The sequence below is a fragment of the Mustela erminea genome, chromosome 10, assembly GCF_009829155.1.
Source record: "Mustela erminea isolate mMusErm1 chromosome 10, mMusErm1.Pri, whole genome shotgun sequence".
Taxonomy (NCBI): domain Eukaryota; kingdom Metazoa; phylum Chordata; class Mammalia; order Carnivora; family Mustelidae; genus Mustela; species Mustela erminea.
In genome coordinates this window covers 51904098-51921098 of record NC_045623.1, presented here as the reverse complement: position 1 = coordinate 51921098, position 17001 = coordinate 51904098, and the positions used below count along the sequence as shown (strand labels likewise).

The window sequence follows — 17001 nt, the reverse complement described above, 5'->3', positions numbered from 1 at the left end:
ATCTAAGTACTATATTTCAATTTCCTTAAATTCAGTAATTTAATAATCCTATAATTATTCTCTTCCCTTTGAGAATCCTTATATTTATTACAGTATTTAAACCTTCATTTTATTTAAAAGAAAAGACAATTTTCAATCTTATTAAAAATAAGATTTTTGAAAGTTTTTTTAAGTTAATTTTATTTTCTTTCAGAGTTCCAAAACTCATTGTTTATGCACCATACCCAAGATTTTTGTAAGTTATTATTTAGGTTGGGATAATTAAGTATTACTATAGGGCTTTACTACGATTACATTGAATGTAATGAAAGATACTTATTTTTCCTTAAGGCAAGTGGCAAATCTGCTAACATTTCTATAGAATAGCTATTTTTGCACTTGCATTTCTGCATGTGCACATATTTTACAGTGAAACAAGCGCACTCTTACCCCAGCTTTGAAAATCCCAGTGAAGTTCCAGATAAAAGTCACCTAGCTGAGAAACAAAATACAAATAATTACTGAATGCATCTTAATTTAACAGCTCTTATATCTACTGAATATTTTGTTATTTTTTTCAATCTATAATCATAAAAGATCTATACAGGAACAGAAAGTAGTTTCAATTTCTGAATTGGAAGAAAAAATATGGTTAAATCACAAAATAAAACATTACAACAGTACACATTATTATACTTATCTACAAAGGAAAATATGCACCAACTGTACATTTTACAAGAATATTTTAATCACACTGAAACATATCTGAAACTGACAGGCATTTAAATTGGTATCAACAGTGTTGGGAAAGGCAAGATGGCAGAGAAGAAGCAGACTGAAATGACATCAGATCCCAGGAGTTAAGCTAGGTAGGTATCAAACCATTCTGAATACCTACAAACTTAACAGGAGATAGAAGAAAAGAAGAGCAGCAACTCTAGCAACAGAAAACCCACCACTTTCTGAAAGGCAGGATGTGCGAAGAAGTGAATCCAAAGCAACGGGAAAACAGACCGCAGAGGGAGGGGCTGGCTCCTGGCAAGTGGCAAAGCAGTGCACAAAATTAGAACTTTCAGAAGTCTGCTCCACTGAGGGACATCACTCCAGAGGTGAAGTAGGGGTGAAGCCCTCACGGGGACACTGTGGTCTCAGGTCCCATGGGGTCACAGAAAGATTGGGGGTGTCTGAGTGTGGCAGAGCTGTAGGGTATCGGGGTTGGGGAAGCCTACTACAGAGACAGAGCCGAAGAGTGAGCGTTCAGATCAGAGTTACCTTAAACCGGGATCCAAGGCACAGTCAGACCACTGCTCTTCCAGCAGGTACCCCATAAACGGCAGATCCGGGGAGACTCACCTTCCTCCTCCAGGAAGAGCAGTGCAGCAGTAATCTGCTAGGTTTGGAGACTCCAAACGGGGTCTCCAGCTAGAGTTTGGAGACAGTTTCTATCTCCAAACAGATAGAAACACTTGGTCACAGGCCGGATGAGCTCGGAGAGCAGCCAGAGACCAGGGAGTCAGGAGTGACTGACTGCTTATCTTTGAGGGCTCGCTGTGGAGTGAGGCCCCCAGCCCTCAGCTCCTATGGGGCAGGAAACTGGGAGACTGCCATTTTCATTCCCATCCTCCAAACAAGTACGGGAAGCATTCAGGAAACAAAAGCTCCAAGAGCGAACCCGAGATTACTTAGCCTAGTCCCTGGCAAGGGTGGTGCAATTCTGCCTAGGGCAAAGACATTTGAAAATCACTGCAAGAGGCCCTTCCCACAAAAGATCAGCAAAAACAGCCAGCCAAGACCAAGCTCACCAATCAAGGAGAAGAGTGGAACTCCAGAGCTAGGGGAAAGCAATGGATACAATTCCTGGCTTTTTCCCCATGATACTTTAGTCTTGCAAAGTTAAATTTTTTTAATTTTATTTTTTCTTATTCTGTTTTTTTTAACTTTTCCTCTTTCCTCTTTTTTTTTTTTTTAAAGATTTTATTTATTTATTTGACAGACAGAGATCACAAGTAGACAGAGAGGCAGGCAGAGAGAGAGAGGAGAGAAAGCAGGCTTCCCGCGGAGCAGAGAGGTCGACATAGGGCTCGATCCCAGGACCCCGGAACCACGACTCGAGCTGAAGGCAGAGGCCTTAACCCACTGAGCCACCCAGGTGCCCCTCCTCTTTCCTCTTTTAACTATTTTAAAGTTTATCATAACAATACCTTTCTAAAAAAACAAAAATCTTTTTAAACTTCCATTGTTATAGTCATATTTTATCCCTTCATTGTATTTAACCTTATCTTTTGTATACATATAGGGTTTTTTTTCCTAAAAAATTTTGGTATACAATTTCTTCAAATAGATCAAAATATACCCTAATCTAGCACATGGCTTTGTTCTAGTCTCCAGACTAAGCACATTCCCTCCTCTTTTTTTTTTTTCCAACCAATTTATCAATTCCTTTTTTAGAATCTTTTTTAAAATTTTTATCTTTACAGTCACACTCCATCCTTTCATCATGTTTACCCTTATTTTTGTCTATATATATATAAATTTTTCTTTCTTTAAAATTTTGGGAGATAGGTTCTTCTAAGAGACCAATATACACCCAAAATCAAGTGAGTGGCTCTGTTCTATTCACCAGTCTAATATATATATATACACACACACATAATATATGTGTGTGTGTGTGTGTGTGTGTATAAAATATTTTATTATTTATTTTTTAAATTTTTATTTCTTTTTTTCCCCCCTTCTTCTCCCCCCAGTTTTGACTCTCTTCTGGTTTGGTTAGCGTACATTTTTCTGCGGTCTTTGCCACCCTTTTGGCATTTTATAAACTCATTCATATATCCTTATCTGGATAAAATGACAAGGTGGAAAAACTCACCACAAAGAAGAGAACAAGAGGCAGTATCAATGGCTAAGGACCTAATCAACACGGACTGTGGGAATAGGTCAGAACAAGATTTCAGAACTACATTTCTCAAGATGCTAGCTGGGCTCAAAAAAGCTATGGAAGATATCAGAGAAACCCTTTCTGGAGAAAAAGAACTAAAATCTAGCCAAATTGAAATTTAAAAAGCTATTAATGAGGTGCAATCAAAAATGGAGGCTCTTACTGCTAGGATAAATGAGGCAGAACAGAGAATTAGTGATCTAGAAGAACACATAATGGAGAATAAAGAAGCTGAGCAAAAGAGAGACAAGCAACTACTGGACCATGAGGGGAGAAACTGAGAGAGAATTGATACGTTAAGATGAAACAACATTAGAATAATTGGGATTCCAGAAGAAGAAGAAAGAGAGAGGAGGGCAAAAGGTATACTGGAGCGAATAATAGTAGAGAATTTCCCCAATATAGCAAAGGGAACAAGCATCAAAATCCAGGAGGCAAAGAAAACCTTACTCAAAATCAATAAAATAGATCTACACCCCATCATCTAATAGTGAAACATACAAGTCTTAGTGACAAAGAGAAAATCATAAAAGCAGCTCGAGACAAGAAGTCTGTAACATACAATGGTAGGTTTATTAGACTGACAGCAGACTTATCCACAGAGACCTGGCAGGCCAGAAAGAACTGGCATGATATATTCAGAGCACTAAATAAGAAAAATATGCAGCCAAGAATACTATATCCAGCTAGACTATCAATGAAAATAGAAGGAGAGATAAAAAGCTTCCAGGACGGGGTGCCTGGGTGGCTCAGTGGGTTAAAGCCTCTGCCTTCAGCTCAGGTCATGATCCCAGGGTCCTGGGATCGAGTCCCGCATAGGGCTCTCTGCTCAGCAGGGAGCCTGTTTCCTCCTCTCTCTCTCTCTCTCTCTCTCTCTCTGCCTGTCTCTCTGCCTGCCTGTCAAAAGACACAGGGTATCAGAATGGATAAAAAACAAAAACAAAAAACACATCAATATGCTGTCTACAAGAAACTCATTTGAGACCCAAAGAAACCTCCAAATTTAAAGTGAGGAGGTGAAAAACAATTTACCATGCTAATGGACATCAAAAGAAAGCTGGGGTGGCAATCCTAATATCAGATAAACTAGATTTTAAACCAAAGACTATAATAAGAGATGAGGAAGGACACTACATCATACTTAAAGGATCTACCCAACAAGAAGATCAAACAATTTTAAATATCTATGCCCCAAACATGGGAGCAGTCAACTATATAAACCAATTAATAACAAAATCAAAAAAACACATCAACAGTAATACAATTAATAGTAGGGGACTTTAACACTCCCTCACTGAAATGGACAGATGTTCTAAGCAAAAGATCAACAAGGGAATAGTCTTTAAATGACACACTGGACCAGATGGATATCACAGATATATTTAGAACATTCCATCCCAAAGCAACAGAATACACATTCTTCTCAGGTGCACATGGAACATTCTCCAGAATAGATTACATCCTGGGTCACAAATCAGGTCTCCACTGGTACCAAAAGACTGGGATCATTCCCTGCATACTTTCAGACCACAATGCTTTGAAACTAGAACTCAATCACAAGAGAAAAGTGGGAATGAACTCAAATACATGGAAGTTAAAGAGCATCCTACTAAGGAATGAATGGGTCAACCAGGAAATTAAAGAAAAATTGACAAAATTCATGGAAACAAACGAAAATGAAAACACAACTGTTCAAAATCTGTGGGGCACAGCAAAGGTGGTCTTGAGAGGAAAGTATATAGCGATACAACCCTTTCTCAGAAACAAGAAAGGTCTCAAGTACACAACGTAACCCTACAACTAAAGGGGCTGGAGAAAGAACAGCGAAGAAAGCCTAAGCCCAGCCCGAGAAAAGAAATAATAAAGATCAGAACAGAAATCAATAAAACAGAGACCAGAAAAACAATAGAACAGATCAACGAGACTAGGAGTTGGTTCTTTGAAAGAATTAGTAAGACTGATAAACCCCTGGCCAGACTTATCAAAAAGAAAAGAGAAAGGACCCAAATTAATAAAATCATGAATGGAAGAGGAGAGATCACAACCAACACCAAAGAAATACAAACAATTATAAGAACATATTAGAGCAACTGTACGCCAGCAAATTTGACAATCTGGAAGAAATGGATGCACTCCTAGAGACATATAAATTATCAAAACTGAACCAGGAAGAAATGGAAACCCTGAAGAGAACCACAACCAGTAAGGAGATTGAAGCAGTCATCAAAAATCTGCCAAAAAAAAAAAAAAAAAAAGAACCCAGGGCCAGACGGCTTTCCAGGGGAATCCTACCAAACATTTAAAGAAGAAACTGTTTCTTGAAACTGTTCCAAAAAATAGTAATGGAAGGAAAACTTCCAAACTCATTTTATGAGGCCAGCATTACCTTGATCCCAAAACCAGAAAAAGACCCCACCAAAAAGAAGAATTACAGACCAATATCCTTGATGAACACAGATGTGAAAATTCTCACCAAAATACTAGCCAGTAAGATCCAATAGTACATTAAAAGCATTATTCACCACGACCAAGTGGGATTTATTCCAGGGCTGCAAGGTTGGCTCAACATCCGCAAATCAATCAATGTGATACAATACATTAATAAAAGAAAGAACAAGAACCATATGATACTCTCAATAGATGCTGAAAAAGCATTTGACAAAGTACAGAATCCCTTCCTGATCAAAACTCTTCAAAGTGTAGGGATAGAGGGCACATACCTCAATATCATCAAAGCCATCTATGAAAAACCCACCACAAATATCATTCTCAATGGAGAAAAACTGAGAGCTTTTCCGCTAAGGTCAGGAACACGGCAGGGGTGTCCATTATCACCACCACTATTCAACATAGTTCTAGAAGTCCTAGCCTCAGCAATCAGACAACAAAAAGAAATTAAAGGCATCCAAATCAGCAAAGAAGTCAAACTCTCACTCTTTGCAGATGATATGATACTTCATGTGGAAAACCCAAAAGACTCCACTCCAAATCTGCTAGAACTTGTACAGGAATTCAGTAAAGTGTCAGGATATAAAATCAATGCACAGAAATCAGTTGCATTTCTTTACACCAACAGCAAGACAGAAGAAAGAGAAATTAAGGAGTCAATCCCATTTACAATTGCACCCAAAACCATAAGATACTTAGGAATAAACCTAAACAAAGAGGCAAAGAACCTGAACTCAAAAAACTAGAGTACTCATGAAAGAACTAAAGAAGACACAAAGAAATGGAAAAATGTTCCATGCTTATGGATTGGAAGAACAAATATTGTGAAAATGTCTATGCTACCTAAAGCAATCTACACATTTAATGCAATGCCTATCAAAATCCCATCCATTTTTTTTCAAAGAAATGGAACAAATAATCCTAACATTTATATGGAAACAGAAAAGACCTCAAATAGCCAAAGGAATATTGAAAAAGAAAGCCAAAGTTGGTGGCATCACAATTCCAGACTTCAAGCTCTATTTCAAAGCTGTTATCATCAAGACAGTATGGTATTGGCACAAAAACACACACTCATATCAACGAAACAGAATAGAGAGCCCAGAAAGAAACCCTCAACTCTATAGTCAACTAATCTTCGACAAAGCAGGAAAGAATGTCCAATGGAAAAAAGACAGTCTCTTTAACAAGTGTTGGGAGAATTGGACAGCCACATGCACAAGAATGAAACTGGGCCATTTCCTTACAGCACACACAAAAATAACTCCACATGGATGAAAGACCTCAATTTGAGAGAGGAATCCATCAAAATCCTTGAGGAGAACACAGGCAGCAACCTCTTCAACCTCAGCCGCAGCAACTTCTTCCTAGGAACATCGCCAAAGGCAAGGGAAGCAAGGGCAAAATGAACTATTGCGATTTCATCAAGATCGAAAGCTTTTGCACAGCAAAGGAAACAGTCAACAAAACCAAAAGACAACTGACAGAATGGGAGAAGATATTTACAAATGACATATCAGATAAAGGGCTAGTATCCAAAATCTATAAAGAGCTTAGCAAACTCAACACCCAAAGAACAGATAATCTAATCAAGAAATGGGCAGAGGACATGAACTGACATTTCTGCAAAGAAGACATCCAAATGGCCAACAGACACATGAAAAAATGCTCCACATCACTCGGCATCAGGGAAATCCAAACCAAAACCACAATGAGAAAACACCTCACACCAGTCAGAATGGCTAAAATTAACAAGTCAGGAAATTACAGATGCTGGCGAGGATGCAGAGAAAGGGGAACCCTCCTACACTGTTGGTGGGAATGCAAGCTGGTGCAGCCACTCTGGAAAATAACATGGAGTTTCCTCAAAAAGTTGAAAATAGAGCTACCCTACGACCCAGCAATTGCACTACTGGGTATTTACCCTAAAGATACAATCATAGTGATCCGCAGGGGCACATGCACCTGAATGTTTATAGCAGCAATGTCCACAACCACCAAACCATGGAAAGAACCTAGATGTCCATCAACAGATGAATGGATAAAGATGTGATTGAGATATATATATATATATATATATACACACACACACACACACACACACACACACACACAATGGAATACTTTGCAGCCATCAAAAGAAATGAAATCTTGCGATATGCAAAGAAACAAGTCAATTGCTGAGCAAAATAAGTCAATCAGAGAAAGACAATTATCATATTATCTCCCTGATATGAAGAATTTGAGAGGCAGAGTGGGGGCTTTGGGGAGTAGGGAAGGAAAAAATGAAACAGGATGGGATTGGGAGAAAGACAAACCATAAAAGACTCTTAATCTTACAGTACAAACTGAGGGATGCTGAAGGGAGGCTAAGTGTGGAGAAGGTGGTCGGGTTATGGACATTGGGGAGGATATATGATATGGTGAGTACTGTGAAGTGTGCAGGACTGATGATTCACAGACCTGTACCCCTGAGGCAAATAATACATTATATGTTAATAAAAATAATTAATAAAAAATTTGTATCAATAAATAGTCCATTTATCAGCATAACCAAAACAATAATAACTATAACTGTAAAAATAGCCAAACTTTTAGATGTTTTATAAAATAAACTTCCAAAATGACTATTTGTGCACTCTCATAATGGACTAAGCAAATGACACTCTGAAATAGAAACTTTTTCTATAAAGTGGTAATACAAATTTACTAAATCTGAAATATGAAATTACATCATATGAGATGTTAAGTTTGTATTTCACAAATTAGAAGCTAGACAGCAAAGCCTATAACTGTTAAGGAAACTACTGTGATCAAATATTCTAAAAAAAAATTTATCTCTTGAGATATAAAACCAAAAAAGCATGCTTCAGAGGAGACACAGTTAACACGATAGGTCTATCTCTCACAGTTCTTTCAGACATCAAACATACAGTAGACAAAAATAAGAGAAAACAAAGCTCTCTTCCTTTCTATGCCAGCACATCCAGCTCTTAAGATCAGAATGTAGGATAGACAAAAAGAGTTTTGTTATATAAAGAAAATGCTGTTCCTGGAGCAGATAGTGGCTTCAGTTCTTAGGGGATCATCCAATCCAAAGGACAAAGGAAAATTATTGCCATTACTTATGAACTACCTCCTTTTTTCTTAGACCTCTTATCTAATTCATTGAAAACAGTAATTCTTTATCTCCTTTCCTGGTTAAAAGTAAATGGTGCTTCCATAGGATTAAATTTATCCATTATAATCAGGATATTTTGTTTTATCATTATTGCTCAGTTCAAACAGGACTTTTACCATTTCTTGACTTGTAATAATCCAGAAATTAGACTACATTTTAAAAATGCTTAAAAATACACTTATAATTTGCTCTTTAGCACAAGATTGGCAAAGAGATATAACTTACCTCTTTTAGGGCTTTTAATAATCGAGGTCGTTTTTCTTCAACACTTTCCCTGGATTGCTGCTTAAGCTTCCTTAAAAGAGCTGTAACTGAAGTTCAAATTAAATTTTTTTTAATTCAAAATAAATTTCAACATGCTAGATTGTCAATTACAGCTCAATTAAAAAAATTTATACAAAAAACTTTTCGTTTTTTTACAAAAACGAATCCTATTTTATCCGTGAAAAAAACTTATGAATCTCTTAAAATCTGAAGCCCTCCATAGTCTTTTCTCAATGGTTCAGACGAGATTTAAACACACTGCCTAACTGCAAACTCCAGCTTTACTAATTATTAGCTATATGTAAATGGACAAGTTACTTAATTTCCCTAAATTTCAGTCTCTTTCTTTCATTTGCCAAGTAAAAAATAAAGTGAAATCTACACAGAATTTCTGTAAAGGCTCAATATAAGTTGCTTACTACTGTGCCTGCAATTAAGTAAATATAATTTTTACCTATTAGAATAAAGGTCTAAAATTGACTAGCAAATATCAATCAGTCCCTAACATTTACTGAAATAAGGGAAAATATTAGACTTAAATCAAGTAAGCCTAACAAAAGATAAGATAGAAAATAAGCACTGGGGGAAAATATGTACATCACTACATGCTGACTTCCTCTTAGTCCTGACATATTTTTCACATATATCTATATATCTGAATATATATATTCATATACATTTAAAAATACTATTATTTTTACTATTTTACAATATTCATTCTTATAAACTACTTAAAGCCTTATGTGGAATACAGAAGCAAAAGGTAAAAAAAAAAGAAAAACGAAGAAGACAGTACTGAAAGCTTGAACCAGATTTGTTTTGTTTACAATGGCCAAAATAGGAAAAAAACTAGAGAAAAATCTGAAAAACGGTGCAATCTATTCTTACCTTGAACCACACTTCTACCCATAACCCCACTGTATTTTAAAGAGTCAAAAATCAAACAACAAATTTAAATTACTCATGGTCTTTTGGAACAACAGAAGAGGCTGAGACGAGCCCTAGAAACCAAGGTGCGTAACCTCATCTCATCATATAGTCCTACAGCTAGCTTTGTGATGTAGGTCAATAGCTTCCAAATACAAGTCTACATTTCAGTGCCCAACTGTTCAAGCTCCCAGTGATATGCACTAAAATGAATATTTTTTTCAATTTAAGGATTATTCTTTCTGCTATTTTTGGTTTCAAAATGTCTTTTTTTAATCAAATGGTGATCACAGCAAGAAAGCAAATTATCTTTTTTTAAAATTTTTACACCCTAAAATGAAGTGTTACCTACTCCACCTCAATCCTCAAATACAAATTTTTTCTGGCCTGTGACATCCAAATAGTCTGAGAACCAATGACCAGGATACATCATTAAAGTTCCTTCCAGATATAAATTTATATGAATCTGGTTAACCTCATATTTGTTTGATTTAACTTTAATATAAAAGCTTTATTAGCCAAATGTAGAAGAATTCTTTTTATGATTAATTAAAATTTTATAATTAATTAAAATTTTATAATTAAAATTTTATAATTTATAATAAACTCAAGTATTTTAATAAATCTTCCTTGCCTTTAAGGAAGGCAATTTGCCTTCAAATTCAAACAAACCTCTGTGAATGTAAGGAAAAGAAAGAATTCAACTCCTATATAGAAAAGAAATCTTAATAAAAAGCAGAAGTTATATATTTTTCACCAGGTAAATATATTGAAACTGACTGAACACATGTAGTAAATAACAGTTACATTAAAATGGCCAAACATTATTAAAAAGATAGTGATAAAGAGATTTACATTACATTAAAAAATAACGTCAACTCAAACCTTCTCATGAAAATGGAAACAAACATTCAGAATGCAATTATACAAAATTAGCAGTATGTTTTTGTGGGATCAGGATTTGTACTTCCATATTCTAAGAATCACATTGACGATGACTGATAATAAAGATAAAATTAGCTTTAGAGGATTTGGATGGTATTAGAATTCATACAAAGACTCAAATAAAGAACTCCAATAAACCATAACTTAATTAACTTTCTCTTTCTTTTCCCACACAAAGTACTTTTAAAATACTCAGTTGGGTGTGCCTAAAACCTTTGGAACTATGCCCTCCTGCTCCAAGAATTACTTAAATCTGTATTTTCTGCTCTCCACTTCCTTCTATGCTCCAGAATAATTATTTCCCACTTCTTATTTAGACAGTTCTGTGGACATATCATAGATAACTCAAACTCAACAAATCTAACATCAAATTAATTAAATCCAAGACTGATAGCTCTCCGATACTGATCTATGCTGATTACTATTCACTATGCATCATAAGGCAGAAAAGCAACATAATTTTGAAATTTTATTAACTCTAAAGTGAAATAATTCTATTTTTTTAAAGTTCATTTTTTAGTAAGTTCTACAGACAACCTGGGGCAATCAAACTCACGACCCTGAGATCAAGAGTTACCTGCGTTTCTGATTAAGCCAACCAGGTGTCCTCCCTAAGTGAAATAATTTTAAATAGTCTCCAAAAAATACAGTATGATTTCATTCTACAGCACAAAAACATCAGCAGAAATCAGACCAAAAAAGAAATAGGTCACAGTGCTTGCTAATAATTTACAGTATCAGATTATATTTTGCTAATTAGATAATAATTCAGTAAAAATTATATTAAGATTATCTCTAATTTTTAAAAAATAATGTAATTTTCTATGCCTAGAAAATTTTAATGTAACACAAGCTAAATAATCAAAAATTTAAGTCATAATTTTTAAAACAATTTCAAAGTATAGACCCATTTAATACCATTATAAATACATCCATATATTTCTAAATATGTAGCTTAAAAGTTGTTAAATTTCCTATTCTTTAAGTTAGCTGTTAAATATTTCCATTTCATATGATGGGAAATAACTTAAAAAGCACTGACTAATTATGGATATATAATGATACAGTGACTGGCAAAGGAATACTATTCAGAATATATATCTAAGACATCACTCTATAGTAAAAAAAAATCACTTTAAAAGCAGATCTTAACTACTATGGGCCTCAATATTTTATATTAAAATCTAGTAACTGATTTTTCAAGAAAACGGTTTCTTGACCTTCCCAATAGATTAAGCTCCTAAAGAGCAGAGACCATGTCTTCATTCTCAACATCTTACTATATATACATGCTTTGTATTAAGAATTCAAAAAATATTCACTGACTCTAAATAAAAGTTATGTGAAAGCCACATAAGTCTCAATTTAAGTCAGAAACCCAGGAGTCCATCTGGTTTCCTCTCCATTCTACGAATGGGTTAGAAATATCAAAGAAAACCAGTCCTTCAGACTGGTTGCTGCAACTTCTAGTTTATTCTCAGTTTGTTTTATCTGTACATGTTTTTGTCCTTTCCCTGACATAATTCTAGGATTACTATGGTTTCTTACTCTCAAAAGAGTCTCTTGATTTTGTCCAAAAAGGACAACTGTCAATGAATAACAACAAATATATATATATATATATATATATATATATATTCATATAATTGTTAAATCATCACAATTTTATCTCGTTAAATCCTAAGCCCAAATGTAACGTCACCATTAAAAGCTGCCAAAGAAGCCCCACAAAGATGTAGTATGTGGATTACATATGAAGTTAAGACATAAGAGCCCAAAATGAAGTATCAAATAGAACTAAATCCACATAACATCCTAAGAACGTTCAATCTTAATGCACTTATTTAACAAAACTGCCCAAAATTTTATTGTTCCTTCCACAAGTCAAGATTTCATTATTTCCAACCTCAAAGTATAAAAAGATATTTCCAGAAATATAATATTCTTATTCATCCAGATTTAGATTTTATAAAATTTATAATTTTATAAATTTTATAAATTTTATTTTTATAAATTTTATAAAATTCATTTTTATAAAAACTATCTGAGATGTGCTTAACAAAAATAAAACCTGTATATGAAGTTGAAAAAAAAAATTTGGAATAGGAGGAGGGAAGGTAGAGTAACTGAACACTTTGTATACTGTGAAAAAACATGTGACTTTTTTTTAAATTCTCAAAGACCAAAACAAAGAGACTTTCTTCTCACTTTCAGCCAAGCCTATTCCCACCAATTAAAGTAAAAAGATAACTGTTATAACACACTGATTATTTTCAGTTCCAATTAATGTTGCATATAATTAGCTGCCAGAAAGGACAATCAGGGTTCAGTGCTTTTAAAAATACTTCATATTGAATAAATAAAACAGTGGAAGCCTATCAGTGAGTAGAATAGTGTAAAAGAAAAAATTTATAAATAATACACTTTCAAACATGATTCCTCAATTCTTTTTATGTACTATCTAATATCCAAGTTCCTAAATCATGAATAATTCACATATAAGTTTATAAATAACTACAAACATTTCATACTATGGAAAGTTACACTAAATGAAAATTATATCAAATGCATCACTTCATATTTTTAGATAGCAAAATATATTTTTATAGCAAAAACAAGTAATTTGTATTGCTTACTCATCTGTCTATCTCCATAGCTGATGGCTTCCGCCAGAGGGCTCCATCCCTGAGCATTTTTCACCTTTACTGGAGCATTGTGAGCCAAAAGTAAATGGGCACATTCTGAAACATGAAGTGGTAATAATATCAAACATCGTGTTATTTTTAGAATCCCTAAATACAAAAATCATTTAGAAATTTAAGAAACCAATGTAATACAAATAGATCTATAGTATAAACATGGTACTATAAAGAAAAATAATTTTTAAAAGTCCTATATATCTAAACAAGGTTATTTCAGATCCTCAGATTCAAGAAGTATCCATTCCATTACTTAAAAATAGATTGTATCTCTCCAAAGAAGTACTATTTTGAGAATATTTCCATAGTCTAAAAGATAACCCAGGATCCCCAAGAGTAATTTACATCAAAATTCTACTAATAAAACTCAAAAGAGGATTTGTATATATGTAATGTTAAGTGGAAAGTTCCTAATTTATTTCAGAAAAAAAAAAAAAAAAGTGGGGAGCCTGGGTGGCTCAGTAGTTAAGCATCTGCCTTTGGCTCAGGTCATGATCCCAGGGTCCTGGGATGGAGCCCCACATCCGGCTCCCTGCTCGGCAGAAAGCCTACTTCTCCCTCTCCCACTCCCTCTGCTTGCATTCCCTCTCTCGCTGTGTCTCTCTCTGTCAAATAAATAAATAAAATCTTTAAAAAGAAAAAATTGAAAAAGAAAAAAAAGTGCTTTCAAAAAGGTAATGCCTCCATAAACCCTTAATTTTCAAATGTTACAATTCTTTTACTTCAGGAAAACACCCAAAAGAGGAAAAAATCTGTTTATGATTCCAAGGACAAACCTGGACAGTCTAGTAACCAAAAGAAGTGTAAGGTATAGACCCTCCTATAGGGTGCGGATACCCTTCTTAAAAATTAGAAATAAAAAGTATATTAATAAGCAAAACGTTCAAAACTGAGACTCATGGGAAATTTAGGATGGCTATCCATTCCAAATTTCCTAAAGGAATGGTTCGTTCATTCATTCAATTAATCATTCAGCAAATATTTACCAAGTGCCTATTTCATGCCATTTAAAGTCCTCCATATAAGCAGTGAGAAGATAAGGTCTTGCTATCAGAGAGCTTACATCCTTTGTTAGAAGAAAATAAGCAAACTAGTAAGTTAAAAAAAAAAAGTCAGATAATGATAAGTGTTTTGAAGGAAATAAGGGTCTTATGACAGTATCATGTAGTTGAACACAGGTGGAAGAAGAATGTGATTCTTAGTTCTGGGAGGAGTAACTATACCAGCACACAGAACTAGGAATAACTATACTAAGTTTTATTAGAATAAAGTAATATAAACATAGAAATTTCACAAATGTGCTTAAGAAAGTCTACAGCAGTATATAAGAATATAGGTGTAAGAGAGGTTCCTGGGTGGCTCTGTCAGTAATCGTCCGACTCTTCATTTCCCGAGATTAAGCCCCACAATCAGGCTCTGTGCTGGTGTTGTCTGTTTAAGATTCCCTCTACCTCTGCCCCTCCCCCTCCCTTTAATCCCTCTCCCTCCCTCCAAAAAGAGGAGAGAATATATGTACAAAAATATATATTGTAGCAGTTTATAATCGCAAATATATGGGAAACTAAATGAATATCCACCATGGGGGAATGACTGACTAACAGGATGCATCTATACCACTGGAGTAATATACAGCCATTTTTTAAGAATAGTGTCATATTGGGGAGCCTGGGTAGCTCGGTGTTTGGTTAAAGCCTCTGCCTTTGGCTCAGGTCATGATCCCAGTGTCCTGGGATCGAGCCCCACATCGGGCTCTCTGCTCAGCAGGGAGTCTACTTCCACCTCTCTCTCTGCCTGCCTCTCTGCCTACTTGTAATCTCTCTCTCTCTGTGTCAAATAAACAAATAAATAAAAATCTAAAAAAAAAAAAAGAATAGTGTCATATCAAAAGGACAAAGGAACAAGGCCAAATGGTCAGCTACTGGCCAAATTTGGGAAACAGAGCATCAAAAAGAGTAATGATTAGTTATAACACATTAAACTAAAGACAATCAATTTCTGAAAAATGCCAGCTAATAAATGTAGAAGAAATGGCAGAATTTGAAAATTAGTATATTACATCATCAAAGTAATAACTGACTTTGGCAAATGTCCTCAATGAATGCTAAAGCCATTATGTAAAATGCTATGGTGCCGGAAAAGAGGATATTCACATGATATCAAAATATTATCCCAAGATCACCTATTAATTACAAAGAGAAAAATGTTCCTTTCCAGTGAAGACATCTGGAGATCATCAGCTTAAATAAGTGACCAAACATAACAGCATTAATGGTGGCATAACTTGACATTATGTGTTTCTAATGTGACATAATATCAAGTTCCTAACATCACCTACGCAGTATTCTTTCCAGAAATATTTAACTTGAATCAAATCAAGTCTTACTAATTTTGAATTTGCAGAAAAGATACAAGATAAGGAACAAGTTAAATTACATTATGAGAAAATAATTAGGCAAATCTGAGATGGGAAATATTCTATAAATTCTATTCAAAAAGTGAAGTACAAAGGAAGAAGAAAAAGCAGGTAAACTTTTCTAGATTAAAATAAAGTGACATAACAACCAAATGCAAATGAGTATATTGATTCAATATAAAGTACATATAAAAGAAATTTTTGGAACAACTGGAAAAATTAAAATATGGATTCGATATTAGAGATTATAACAATATTATTAATTTTCGTAAGTGTGATAATGATAGGGGTGCCTGGGTAGCTCAGGTGGCTAAGCATCTGCCTTCAGTTCAGGTCAGGGTCCAGGGTCCTAGATCGAGCCCATGTTGGGCTCCTGCTTAGCACGGAGCCTGTATCTCCCTCTCCCTCTGCCTTCCTCTCCCCCTGCTTGTGCTCTTTCTGTCAAATAAATAAGTAAAATCTTTTTTTTAAAAAAGTGTGATAATGATACTGTGGTTATGAAAGAGAATGTCCTTATTCTTAGAGATGCATGCTAAGGTACTTGGTGGTAAAATGTCATGATGTCTACATCTAATTTTCAAATGATACAGTGAAAATAATATATGTAACACTAAGAGAAAAACAAAGCAAATACGATAAAATGTTAATAACTACTGAACCTAGGTAGAGTATTAGAATGTTCATTGTGATCATGAAATCATTCTGAATACCCAAGAACTCGACCTGAGGATTGATAGAACAAACTGCACAACTAAATGGAGAGAAAAGGCCACAACAAGGAAGGTGGGAAGTGCAGAGAAGTGGTTTGAGAGAGAAAAGGATTGTGGGTGCTGGGGAGGGGAAATAGCCCTGGTTATGGAGAAATGTGAGAGAGTGGAGCACACAGGGATAAGCACAAGAAGAACACTTCCCCAAAGCCATTGGCTGGGAAAATGAGAGGGGCTGATTCTCATGAGGTTTTGCAACCAGCAGGACTCAAAGACTGGAGTTTTAGAAGTCCCGGCCTTCGCTGGCATAAAGACCTGAGGGTACTGCCCTACTGCTGGAGAGAAGGCAGGCATGCCACCCCTGGGAAGATAGCACAATCTGAGGATCACCTACGATACATGGAGGGAGACCGTTTACTCTTCCTGGAGTGCATCTGTGATGGCAGTGTCTCTCTGTGGACAAGAGCCCACGGGCACTATTTCATTCCCCTGTCCCTCAG

General features: G+C 35.2%; 1 protein-coding gene across 3 annotated transcripts in view; it reads right to left on the bottom strand.

Moving 5' to 3' along the window:
• ANKRD13C (ankyrin repeat domain 13C) overlaps positions 1-17001 on the bottom strand; it is a 100361-nt gene that overhangs the window by 52029 nt on the left and 31331 nt on the right. For all 3 annotated transcript variants that reach the window (XM_032301480.1, XM_032301481.1, XM_032301479.1), the window contains exons 3-5: positions 13319-13423; positions 8772-8857; positions 430-475 (exon numbers count right to left, since the gene is read on the bottom strand). In XM_032301480.1, the coding sequence (XP_032157371.1) occupies positions 430-475; positions 8772-8857; positions 13319-13423 (237 nt within the window). The remainder of the gene's footprint in view (positions 1-429; positions 476-8771; positions 8858-13318; positions 13424-17001) is intronic.